The 13,893-nt window shown below is 42.4% G+C and overlaps 1 protein-coding gene across 1 annotated transcript in view; it reads right to left on the reverse strand.

Annotated features, from left to right (window-relative positions):
* Nucleotides 1-13,638, reverse strand: part of LEMD3 (LEM domain containing 3) — an 83,167-nt gene extending 69,529 nt beyond the window's left edge. Inside the window, exon 1 of the mRNA XM_009327679.1 lies at nt 13,555-13,638. Within this exon, the coding sequence (XP_009325954.1) occupies nt 13,555-13,638 (84 nt within the window). The remainder of the gene's footprint in view (nt 1-13,554) is intronic.
* Between the last annotated feature and the right edge of the window lie 255 nt (nt 13,639-13,893).

Below are 13,893 nucleotides of genomic sequence, written 5' to 3' on the forward strand. Positions count from 1 at the left end.
CGCGAGAAGCGCCGCCAGCTCGCTGGGAAAGCGTGTTTGAAGGTGGGGTTGTAAAGTGCGTGGGGGAGCCGGGTGTCTGGGGCGCCGGAGAAGCCGGCGGGCTGGTGAGGCGTGAGCAGACGAGCGGAGTTGACGAGGAAGAAGACACCGGTTGCCTTCACTTTTAACAAAACGTTGCCGGACAGTAGTTATGTGGGTGCAATTTGCTTTCAACTTTCTTTAGCTTGTGATCATATACTACAGGTTATTCATTGATCTCTATTTACTAAATGTGCACGCTTAATGTGTAGTTCTGGTAAATAATAATTCTCTTCTGTAGACTTAATTTTACCAAGTTTAATTGCAAAACCACGTAAATCTGCAGTGTATTGGATCCCTTTGGATTCTCTTGTTGAACAGATAAGAACGCGTGACATATTTTCGTGAAGAAACATACGCATGATTTGACACACTGACAACATATGTTAAATTTGCATAAAGCTGAAACACGTTAGCATACGTTATCATGGATACAGAAAAAAAATCATTGTAACATAAAAACGATGGATAAAATTAGTTCATTTTTCCAATGCTGAACATTGACTTTATACAATAAAGAGCTTGGTAAAGATGAAACAATATTTACCTTCAAATATTCAGTGAAAATTGGTTGTATAATTCAGCTAACTGCAGCTTCGCAGATTTGGTTGTGGTTTTGGTTGTTTTAAAGTACTCTTTCTAACTACAGGACTTGTTTGGCTTTGAGGTGTTGTCTGAGGCCCTTGTAATTTTTGCTATCCTCACAAAGCCTTTGAGTTTAGGAAATGCTTCACCTCCTCTACTTTAGAGAGGGAGGGGAATGTGGAGAGACAAAACTTACTCACAAAGGCTAAGTGACTTGCTCAAGGTCTTTGGAATTCCAGTCCAGCTTTACAGAGAAAACGACTTTGTACGCCAAGGGTTGGCATTTGAATACCCAGAAATAATTAGTGTGTTTTGGGACTGTATTTCCTGCTCCATTTCCCTGCCAGCTTCACTTGCTGTCCATGATAAAACTACCTCTTTTTGGAAAGGAGAATTGGGATGTTAGACTGAACCCTGTCCTCCTTCTCTTGTCCTCCTTTCTTGTGCTCTCCTCTCCCTCCTTTGCTGCCCACAGGTAGCTCATTAGGAAAAGATGATAGTAACACTGATTTCAGTGAGAAGAGTCACAGGCTTAAAGACAGCCTAGACAAGAGTTCCCCTTGATGCAACTTGCAGGATGAAATCCCTTCTGAGCAGCAGCAAAGTTGTTTAACCCATTATTCCTCCTCCTCTTTGCTGAATTACTGAATTCCTGTTAGACAAAACATAATTAGTAAGTGAAATACATGCGTGGTTAAAGTAACATCATTGCACTGCTCTGTTCCTAGAACAGTGTGTTAACTTTCAGATATTTGTGGGTCAAACAAGTGTTAAAACTGAGCGACTCTGCATTTGGAGATTTTATAATCCCATCTAGCTACTCCTTACAAGTTCATCTGTGTGTACAGTCAAGATAAACATTGGCGCTCCAGTCTTATGGCTGTGGATATTTAGATGCTCATGCAGGTCTGCAGATGAAGAGCATGATTTCAACCAGCAGCCTAAGCTACGGAAGGAGTTTCAACCACCTAGTGTTTTAGGAGTTGGGGAAGAAATGGACATACTTAGCATCCTAGAGAAAATGTCTACTTTTTGCAAAACCACGTCACAAACAGTCCTCTTGGTTTTTGCATCCCTTAGAGGTGTTTGAGTACAGCTGCCCGTTACTCACAGTTCTTGTCATCCTCTGTGGAAAACAGGGCACGTACTGCCCCTATGCCACCCAGCCCTTTACATGATGAGAAGGGGCAGGAAAAAACATTAATATTTTTTCTGTAGCCTATAGGGCAACAACATCATTGCCCACAGTAGTGTTGCGAAGAGAAGTAGGATAAAAGTTATTTGTGGCAAAAGAGCACAGTTTCTCCAGAATTTCCAATCTTTCATGAGGGGAAGAAATGAGTAAATTTTAACAGTTTTTTTTCAATGTTCTGTTTTGGTTTTAAGTATACATGGTCTTAGAAGTATCCATTGACACGTCCAGGAAAGTACTAAATACTTGCTACCTTTATTCTGGCAGAATACTTTTTTCTGGGAATTTCCTAAGTCAGGGAAGGGGAAGTGGGAAGGGGAAGGGAGGGGAGGAGAGAAGGAGGGGAAAGGAAGAGAAGAGGAAAGGGGAAAAGAGAGGCAAAAAAGGAAGAAGGGAAAGAACTGGAAACTAGTACTCTTTGAAAGAAGAAAGGCATTCAAGATACTGAAATACTAGACTGCTTTCTGTAAAACAACTGTTAACTGGCATACAGTTGTCTCCTGTTTGGTAAAACTGAAATAATTTCTTCTGTGAGTCTTGTATCTTGTGCCTTCTTGACCTCTTAACCTTGTATCCCACTTGAGATCTGAAGATGTCTCCAAGGTTTTGGGGGCTGTCGGTAGTATATGCCACAGCTTCTAGCAGTAGCTAGACCCTTTTTGGGTTACAGATATCAGACTTCTCCTGAGTAGGTACAGGAGATCCTGTCTATGTCATTACGTGGTTCCTAGCCCTGATGTCAACAAGACAGGGGAGTGAGAGAGTGGCTGGGTGGGTGCCTGGCAGCCAGCCAAGGTCAACCCACCTCCAACAGGGTAGGGCTAACTGTCTCCTGACATGCACCTTGCATCCCTGTTTACACCTGTGGAAAGTGGGTATAAATATCCTGTGGGCAGATTCCATCTACCTGCTCCTGCGATAAACACTAATCCAAGTTGTAGGTGAGTAAATAATCCAACACAGGGAGTGGCAATACTTCTCAGTCCTGCACTGCTGCGTATGTCCATATTCTCGTTCAAAAATGTCTGTTGAAAGGAACGTTTTAAGGACTAGATTATACCTGTATTCTGTGTAAACTGAAGTGGTAGAAACCCACTACGTTTAGATGTTATGTTTCTAATACAGTGGCCTTTGTGCCCTGGATCTATTTTATGTGGAAAAGATTTTGTATGGTAAACAAACAATTAAAGCCATTTTCACTAGAAAACATTAACCAAAGAAAAGCATTAGTTGCTTTTAGTCCTTAGTCCATTAGTTCTAATTAATTATTAGGAAATATTAGGGGAAACCCAAAATTTAAGGGTCTGAATGTGCTGAATACCTACTTTTTCTGGTGAAGTCGGGATGAGCCAGGCATTACGAGAGGCTAGAGTACTGCAGAACTGGATTGTTATGTTTTTATGCACTTTATGTTTTTGCCTATGAATTTAAACGTAAGATTGCAGATGTTATGTTCTCTTTAGAAAAAAATGTAATCTGGGTAAATTGGTAGTTACAAAGATTGCTCCTTGATTTGAAAGGTTTAAAAAAGCAAAAATCATTGGTAATATACAGCATACAGCAGGCATCTGTGTAACCACTAGAGCTCACTGGTGTGCTTTTTCCTCTTATTCCATATGGTTTTTCCAAAAGAAAGAATAATGACTTTTGGGGTCTTGTCCTCTGGGGAAGATTGCACTTAAAGGCTTCCCAGTGAGAGAGGAACTAACTAATGCTGCGTCATGTTTCGCTATGTCCGCCAGTGGAAGGTACCAAAGATTGCAGTGATAACATCATCTCTACAGCGTTTAGAAACTCATGACAGGTATTTAAGCTCCAAATCCACAAAAACCAATATGTATGCTTAACTTTCAGTGGGACTTCTGACAGCAATTAAGTTCACATGTGCATGAGTATTGGTGGGAGAGAACCGTATCAAAAACAAAAGGTTGATCAGTGCACAGGAAGCAAGTTCTCAGTGACAGAGCAGCAGCCAGATTGATTTAATAGATGAGAGATGAAAAAAGAAACCAAAAGGCAAGTTGGAATTTTTGTTCTGTAGCAGTCTCTGGTCTGATCCACAGAAGCAATCAGTCTGGGCCACAGTCCGCCCAGGCTGCTTGCTTCCTTTCAGATATGGGAGAAGTATTTGGGGTCAGACGAATTATTGTAGCAGCTTGCTTCCTACTCCCAACTGTCATGAGTACCCCATGGCTCCTCTCCTGTTGCACGGCCGAACATGTATCCATGATGTGTACAAGGGGATCAAGTGCTGGGGAAAGGTCTTTGGTCTGGGAGTGCTTCTGGTCACAAGAGCACAAGTGTCAGGAGGTAAGGGGGCATCCCAGCTTGTAGTCCTCGGGGCCCTTAAAAGAGGCAATGGGGCCTGTCCCTGCTGGGAAGGCTGGAAAGGCTGGGTTACTTCTGATCAAAGAGTTATTGATAACCTTGAGTAAAGCAAAAAGATGCCCACCTCTTAAGAAGAGGGGATATATGTCATCAGTGCATTTTCTAGCATCATTTCTGTATCGTAAAGTGGAGCTTAGAAACCGGTATATAGTTACAGCTCCTGGAGGCTAGTTCTGATCTCAGCAATGTGACCATCAACCCCGAATAGCTCAATTGATTTATCTGGAATTACCTTATATTGCTGAGACGTAGCCTGACTGTGAAGATAGAATGGAATATCCAGCTATGCCAGGAGGAGTTTTGTTTCCTTGCCCAGAGGAAAGCTAACAGACTACCAATTTTAAGGCATTATTGATGCAATAAGGTGCTCCATCAAACATCACTATTTCCCTGATAAACTGAAAGAAAACAAAAACCAGTGAATTTCAAAACATGTAATTCTTCAAAGGAAACTTTTCTTCAAAGAAACTGCTGAACTTTTTGTAAATATCTTATTCATACCCAGTGATTACAGTGATGCTTTTCAGCTTAAAAAATGTCTCATGTGCACAATTTAGGGTTTTTTTCCAATAAAAGTATGGCTTTTCTGGAAGTTTGGTCAAGGCAATCGCATAAACTCGCACTCTTGGGATTTACAGTAGTACCTTCACTGCGGTTTCATGTCACCAAACAGAGGAAATACTTTGTTTTCTGACCTCTGTACCAAAATTTCCGTGTGGAATGTGAAGATGTTTACATACTGTGAGCATGATTTTTAGACAGGGGGTTCTCATATCGAGAGCACAGCTCCAAACCTTTAATATTTAGATTCTGCTCAGCTGTGGTATTTTGCGTCTCAGTGTTGTAGACATGCCACCAGGGATCAAAGTAATGCTGTAGAGATCCCACTTTCTTAGTAAAGCAGGCATGTGCCAGCCATCTGTTGTATCTGCTGATAGAAAACAGCAGTAAAGTTTCTCAAACTTTTGCCAAGAAGAAAAGGGGGGGATTTATTGCTCAGCAGAGATGAGTTACAAGGCACCTTGTAGTGTAGGCTACATCTGGTTTCCATAGTAATTTACATGGTATATGTGTAAACTACACAATTATTCTTTTTACACAGCAGTGTAAAGCTGCGTTAAGTATCCGTTCTTCAGGATTTTCATTGTTTATCCTTTCTATAAATATTCTAATACATTTTTAACAGAAAAGCTTAGGTAATAAAATATTTTCACTACTTTTACAGTAGTAGCTGCATTGTACAACATAACTGTTGAAAGCACTGGAACTAACCGGACACCCCAAGCTTCAAGACTGTATTTTGTGAAAACGTACAGATTTCTCTCCCCATTTTACCAACAGTTTTTCAGAAATATAAAATCCAGGCTGTGTTGCTTTCCTCTTCTTTGTGGAAGTGAAAATGTTTTCTGTCAACATCACCTCTTTTTTACAGACAGTTTCCCAAGTATGTTCTTAGTGATCTAAAGTTAATGCCATTACAAGTAATGCCATGGAGTTAAAAAGTAAGAACTAACCATAATGAGAACTAACTGGAAGAATTTTTATTGTATTTAACTTCTGTTGGTATCACGTTTTCCAAAGAGGTTTTTTTGGGTAGCTAAGAGTATGAATGACTTGCTTCTAGCCAAGTGAATTACGTACATATAAAACAAATGTAAGAAACCACACTCTTCCTAGGGCATGCACATATGTAAGGAATATGGTGTGTGTTTTTGTGTACAAATTCCACCTTTTGAAAGATGCTACTTTACTTGTATTAGTCTCTTTTATTCTGCTGTTCAACCGTGTTGGATATTTTGTTTTGCTGGGGTTTTTTTGTTTGCTTGTTTGCTTTTTAACTGTTTATTTGTGGCCAAACTCTTCACTACATCAGAGTGTAGCCCAGACATGGTGGAAAGTGCAGTCACCCAAAATGCACAGCAAAGAACGGACAGTTGCATTGCAATACTTAGTCTTTTCATAACAAAATACACAGTGTTCTTTGCAGTGAATTATATGTATAAAATGTAGTAGATGTCTGTTGCTGCAGGTGTATGTTTCAGTAAAAGTAGAAGATAGCTTTATTGATATTTTCTGTTATGTAAATGGCTTTTTTGAAAATCGTAAATGGAAGAAACACCAAATCAATCACATTTTGGATAGGTTGTTGAATGCACAGTTAACTTCGCGTTTTTCCCTTCTGTTTGGTTTGTAGAGACTGAATTTTTGAAATTGTAATTGTAATAAACTGTGATTGCAATAAAATGTATGTAATAATGTATGTAATAATGTAAAGAAAGACTGGCTCTTCTTATACAAAATAAAGTTGAGATCCATGTACGAAAAGCACGTGGGCTATCTGTGACACTTTGAGCTGAGCTAATTGTATAAAGTAACAGAAGTCCTGCTCAATGAGTACGCATGCATTGAGATCAGATGTGTTTTCCCCTTGGGTGGCACCCTGGCAGATGTTGTGTGTGAGCTGACAGTCCTACAGGGCCTCTGCCTGCGTCACTGGTCCTCCCAATCTCTAATGAGACCTGTCAGCCTGTAGAAGAACCTGCAGAAGATTCGTCTCTTTCCTTACACTTACTTCATAGAAGAAAGAGCTAAACAGGGAGAACCTGACATGACCTCAGACTTCTGTGAGGCATGTTCCTATCCCTTCACGCCTCTTCCCTGGACTCACTCCACTATGTCCATGTCTCTCTTGCACTGGGGAGCCCAGGACTGGACCCAGCACTCCAGGTGTGTCTCACCAGGGCTGAGCAGAGGGGAAGGATCACATCCCTCGACCGGCTGGCAGTGCTCTGCCTGATGCAGCCCAGGAGGCTGTTGGCCTTCTTTGGCACAAGGGCACATTGTTGGCTCACAGTCAAGTTGGTGTCCACCAGGACCCCCAGGTACTTTTCTGCCAAGCTGTTTTGCAGCTGCTTGGCCCGCGACATATACTGGTGCATGGGGTTGTTCCTCCCCAGGTGCAGGACTTTGCACTTCCCCTTGTTGAACTTCATGTGGTTCCTGTCAGCCCATTCCTCTAGCCTGTTGAGGTCCCTCTGGATGGCAGAACGACCTTCTGGTTGTATCAGTCATTCCTCCCAGTCTTGTATCACCTGCAAACTTGCTGAGGGTGCACTCTGTCAAAAAGTCCAGGTCATTAATGAAGATGTTAAACAGCATGAGACCTAGTATCAACCCCTGAGGTACACCACTAGTGACTGGCCCCAGCTGGACTTCGTGCTGCTGATAACCCACTGAGCCTGGCAGTGCAGCAGTCCACCTCACTTCTGTAAATCCCACTTCCTCACTTCTTCTGTGGGGATGTTGTGGGAGACCGTGCTGAAAGCCTTACTAAAGTCAAGGTAAACGAAACCTACTACTCTCCTCTTATCCCCCAAGCCAGCCATTAACACAAAATGGGCCAGGCAGGAACACAAAACTGGGACTGGCTCGTACAATCACAGCGAAGCAGCAAACCGAAATCTGCCTCAGAAAAAGTAACATAAATACAGCAAAGACAGTGATACTGTTGTACAGAGGCACTGAGAAGACTTTATCCAGCTATGATACCTGAAATCCACCATAGTATGTGGATTCATAGTCCATTCATAGAAGACCACTTAGCTGCACAAAAATGCTGAAGGAGGAGTTACCTGACAAGTCTGTCTGCCTTGGAGAAGAGGCGCGTGCAGAATAGAAATGCTTTAGTAAAGGCTTACAAAGATTTGGGGTGGATTTTTTTTCAGCCAAACAACAAGAAAACCCCTGGATTTTTTGCATCTAGTATGAAAGTTTGCTTTGTTTTGCAACCAACTGGTGGAATCCAGCTTGTTTGGCCGTACAAGGAAAAGTGGGCAATTACCTTCCAGCTGCTTCAGCATTTGCTGTCATCACTGCCAAATACTTCAATAAATAACTTGGAGACCAAACACCGCTTTCAGAGCTGCTCCCACAAATCCTCTGAAGTTGCCCCTTAGCCTGGATAAACAGCTAGCTAAACCCAACCAATCTTAAAGGAAATAAATATGCCTGACATCAAACCTGGCAATCTCCCAGCCTCAGGTTTTGGCCCATCACCAGAGAAAACAAACTCCCCAAACAGCAGCCCACTAATGAGAAGACCTGTCACCATCCCTGAGTGCTGAAGCACAGAAACCAGTAGCAAGAGCAGCAGAGCTAGCCTTCACAACGATGGCTGGCCAGAGGAGGAGAGGACAGTCTCTTGGACCATCCTGGCCATCAGAGAACGAGTTCAGAGCTTTCAGTACTGCGATTATGAACCTATTTTTTCTGAGAACATGAGGAAGACATGGAGAGATCACAACTTGTTGATGGGCAGAAGATAGGCTCTCCCTGCAAAGTTTTCTACTTGCTCTCAACTTGCAAATGTGTGAATATTGATATAGTCAATGGCAATCTGAGACTAAAAACCACATAGGCAAATAATCAAGTCCACTGAACACCTTCAGTAAGGAGTACAAGTACCAACTTCAGTCTGTTCCTTTTAAACTGCAGTAAACACTGCTTTCATTTTTCCAAGTTTGAGCCTTAGCCAGTTCTCTTTCTTGCAGAGGTTCTGGGAAATAAATTGAACTGTTCAAACAGAGTCCATTTGAGTGACCAGGTTGAAACAAATATATTTTGTCCTTGTGAAGCCACAGATACATCAAATAGCTGCAAGCAGCTACATGTCTGCAGTATTCCACACAGGGACCTTCAGGGAGAGCAGGCAGGTTGCACAGCAGAGCACACCGCCATCTGCCAAAGAGGAAGGAGAGGCAAAATAAGGTTACCCAGGTCTGTAATCACAAGCAACAGATGAAATGCATAGCCATATTAAGAGTCAGGAAATAATTTGCTAGCAGGGCATGTTGACCATTACCTTGGTTGATTTATTTTTTTGGTTTGTGCTGGGTTTTTTTAATCTCCTTCCTTCCAGTTTTGCACAGGAACATCTGTTCAGATTGCATAGGCATGATCAGATTTCTGTATTGGCAAAGGAGCGTAGCTGAAAGCATATGACCCAACATGTTGCTCCCCTCCAGTCAGAGCTGTGACATGTTGGTATTAGGTACAGGGTGGAGACGCTTATACTGTCCCTTACAGACAGGAATTAGAGGCCTTCATCACATCAAGAACCACTTGGGTTTCACATTTTCACTTGACATAACAGTAGCTTTCCTTTGACGGCACAAAGTCTGCGCCTTATCCTGCCCATTAATGGAGTTCACATTTGAATTGTATCAGTGTGAATATCCTGTTTAGTTAATGGACCCTTTTTAATTGTCCTGCCAAACTTTTGCAGTCAGGTAAACTTCATAATTTATATAGTTGGTGCCATGATGCCACTGTTCCTATGATTTGTTTAGACAACAATTAATTGAAACCTAACAGTAGAATTACAAGATTTAAAACATTCCTAAGTATTTAACTTATTTATATAAGATCTTTATTTATCCAAAAGCAAGGTTTTCTCATCCTGTAAAATACAATGAAGCAGTGTAAGTTCATTCAATTAAATTAATGGGGAAATATTTAAAAGGATGAGGAATCTGAAAGTTTGCTGGCAGGAGGAATGGTTACCTGGAGGTAATAGAGCTCGCAGCCTCTCTAAGTTCTCGTGAAATCTCTGTTTCTCCACCTCTCCCCAACCCCAATAACTCCAACAGAAATTTCTGTCTCTAGGTTTATATATGTTTCTTGTCTCTGTCTGCAAAGATTGAGGTAACTGCAGTAAGGTCTTTCCCCCCTTCTTGGTTTAGAGCAGGTGATGGAGCGTACCCAGGTTCTTCAGCATTTCTTCCCTTCCCCAGGCCAGAGGTCTCATGAGGAGTGGGAAGCAGAAGGCCAGTTTTGTGAGAGATGGAAAGAAAGGGATGGCCATTGCCCTTCTGTGAATTGTGAGATTCTTCCCTTTCTGATTCCTTTATAACCACTCCCCATCAAAACAGAAGAGGATCCCCAAACTAACCCTCTCTGCTCTGAGGAGAGAGTTGTGCCAGTCTTCTGCTCAGGCTGTGTCTGGTTATTCCACCCAGGAGAGGGGAAGGTGGAGGAAGCAGCCAGTCCGCAGGGCCTTCCCTAAGCGTGGTGAGACATAGAAAGGAGGGCTGGAGCTTTTCTTATAACCTGAGCAGAATTTCTTGAACTGATATTCAATTATGAGATTTTGCAACACAGTTTCACACATTATTATTACGCCTTGACAACAAATCTGGTTTTGCTACCCCAGCCACATTCACAGGACAGTTTGCTCTAAATGCATAAGCATCTACTCTTGATGATAATCAAGCAGCAGAGACGTTTAGGTGAAGCTTGCTTTTTATCTCTGATTATAGACTTCCAGATAAGCCAGATTTAGTAATGGTATACTTAAATTAGTTCCTGTGGTAAAGTCTAAGTTATATTTCTGGCAAGCACAAGATGAGCTACTGACGACTCTCAACACATAGAAAATATTTGAAGACATTTCTTTGAAAAAGCAGAAAGCCTGCATGTTGAAAATTCAACCATTAACTAAACATACCTTTCAGTATATCATGGAAAATGGACCTTCTAACTGAGGTGCATTGTTCACCTGTTGTCCTTCAAGAGTATATTAATAGCCTACAGATAAATCATAGTTTTCCTGAAAACAGATTTCTACTACTTTAAAAGTCTGCATTTGAAAACATATGTGGGTATTTGCATATGACCAGTATGGTTTGGGCTTGAGAGTTTTTTCCATACACATTTCCCCAAAAAACATTTCTAATGAATCTTGTGGTCAGCAAGTTGTGGCATTCCAGTTTCTGCCACCCCTAATTCATATGCATCTCAGTTTGTTAAATACAATTGAAAGGTTACAGCAACAAGCTATTACATTAAGGTAGTTTGCCTTCATGTGCAAGCATATTTTTCCTAGACCTCTGCGTGTCTTGTACTGCACAGCTTGCAACTGTGGTTTACTGTGTATCTGCATATTAATGTGTCCAGTTGACTTAATGGGCCAGATTTTCAAAGGCTACTCAGCGTCTGTAACAGCCATTCACTCTGAGGAAACCTGCAGGACTTCAGCACCAATTCTTTGGTCATGTAAGATTCACAGTTACAGAAGAAGCTGCATGATGTTAGGTCTCATAGATGAGAATTAGTATGGGCTCATGTACTTAATTAGGTTTTAATGTCCTGTAAAAACAGAGACAGAGTTAAGTCTGTACATACAGCATTATTCACTGGTATTTCCTGATTTTTGACTGTTTAACTGGATACCATAAGACTTCTTGAAACTTTTTTTATTAACACAAGTGGTTTTTGTATAGCATTTCCTCTGTTTCCTTAAAAAAAAAGATTGAAAGGTAGAAAGGATTAGGAAAAAAAAGCCCACTTTGTTCCTCAGAGATTTAAAAGTTTGAAAATAGTTTGCATGTTGCATAAACTTAAGCCCATTGTCTAGACAGCAGTGTGTCTCTTCACTCTGAGCGGAGCAGAGATGGGATCTCCTTCCCCACACACTGGGGAGGGTGTGAGAGGCTCCCTCTTCCTAGCAGAGCTGAAGAGAGCAAGTTGTGTGGCGTCTTCCTCAGCTGCAGCACTCCTGAGCTGTGCTTGCATGGTCCGTCTCTGGTACATCTTAGAAGATCCACATGAGGGAGCCCATATGCTGTGTGCACCACCATAACGGCAAAGGCTGTTGGAGGAGTGTCAGGCGCTCTTGATTCAGGAGTGCACATGTTCCAGTCTGGTGTGACTGAGCACCTCACGTGCAAAAGCAGCAAAGCATGGGCCTCACCTTTGCACCAGAACAGCATCGTCCTTAGCTGAGACAGGTCATACCCTGACCAGTGGATTTCCTCACTGGCAAACTATACGTATGGTTGTTATGATCACAAATTCCTCCTGCTCCTCGCGGTGCAGCATCCCTGTCCAGTCTCTCCTGTAACTCTCTGTACGACATTTTCCTAAGACGTGGCAAGACAGCCTATCCTCAATTCAGCTGCACAGCACACCTAAGTGGCATGCCACAGTTGGAAAGGCGGCACTTGGCGTGCGTCTTACTTTCCTGAGAGGTATGTCATATTCCATTTAAAGAGTACAACTCCTTGATCATGTTTTGGTAATGTGTTCGTAATCTGGTGCTGCTCCAAAGAAACCTGTTAATACGAACGGGACTTGAATTATTCCCGGTGTATAACCTTAATGAACAATTGCAAGATCATATTTCTGAGGGTGCAATCATGTGTTTGGATTTTTCATTTTTTTCAGAGTCCACATGACGGCTCTGGCAGTGCCATCAGAAATGCGCATGCCCTATTTGGGTGCAGGTTCTGTTGGTTTCAGTAGTGCGTTGGAGGAACCATCATCTCACTGATGATTCTCAGCTTAGTTTCTTCCTCACTCCAGGATAATTAAATTTGAGGGTGTGGTGAGGAAAGTTGACGTCTGCCAATGGACAGGAACAATTCGCCTTGCTTCCACAAGTGCCATTCCACAACAGCTTCATCCAGGCTAGCAGCTGACACCATCCCATATTCTTTCCCATCCCTGGTCACACATTTCCATTCTCTTTCTTGTGCCAGTGCTGATGTGGCCACTCAGGGAGCTGCTCTGGCTGAAAACTAGCCCTACAGAAAGAAGTTATTAATTTTTACCTTGATCTGCTGTCTTGGTTAGCTCATCCCACGGCCACGTCTGAAGAGGGTAGGACTGTGACAGCCCAGTCTTAGGCTGCCTTGAACTGCCCTGGTGCAGTCCCAGTACTGCAAGCTACAGAAAATGTGGCAAATCAAACCAAAACAGAGAAACAACTCCCAAACCCAAAGCCTCTTCTAACTTGCCGAAATTCAAGTAGAACCAAACAAAATTGACCCTGACTCAGCTGACTGGTATCAAAGCGAGTCCCGCTACAGATGACAGGCAGGGTTTTACCAACAGGCTGCTGTGCCGAGCGCTGCATTTCTGTGCCCTGTAGTGATGCAAGGAGCAGACCTGACAGCTCAGCAAGGTTTGCAGTGTAGGGCATTGTTTTCCTCCAGTCTTTCTTTCTTTCTGAAAGTACCGTGGACCACACTCAGCCCCAAGCTACTCGCTTCGTTTAGTCAATAAAGGCTGGTTTGGGGGATTTGGAGAACCTCCAGCAGCCTTTGACTCCAGCAGAAGTTATGGATTGTCAGCACATCTGGGATGTATTGAGGGACAAAAAGGACAATTTGGCCTCGGTCTGCAAGAGCAGACCAGATTCACCATAGCTGTGCATCAAGGAATAAATTACAGCTCTTGATCTCAGCAAAACTGTAATCCCAAATGCAGGGAGTTATCTCAGAGTGGGGTATTGACTTCTGCTGTCATCATACTTCCACTGGTTTTTCATCAGAGGTAAATTTGGGCTTGGCGAGGTCCACACATTCGTGTCTGAAGCTGAACTCTCCCATTGGCATTTTCGCTAATACAAATGAGGTTAGGGTCTCTGCAAAACGTTCTTCTGGTGAACTGCCAGCTGCTGGCCCTCCCTGTCAGTATTTATACTGACAGATGATAGGTCACATTATCCAGAGTGAAAAAAAACCAGAAGGATGTAGCTTTCACAAAATAAACTTCATACCTTTCTGAGTAGGACTCATTCCTGCAAGTGTGTGCAAAGGATTTGTCTGGAAGCTCAACTTTACCCTGACTGTCATAACTCTTCCTAATTT

The sequence above is a fragment of the Pygoscelis adeliae genome, unplaced genomic scaffold (assembly GCF_000699105.1).
Source record: "Pygoscelis adeliae isolate BGI_AS28 unplaced genomic scaffold, ASM69910v1 Scaffold113, whole genome shotgun sequence".
Lineage (NCBI taxonomy): Eukaryota > Metazoa > Chordata > Aves > Sphenisciformes > Spheniscidae > Pygoscelis > Pygoscelis adeliae.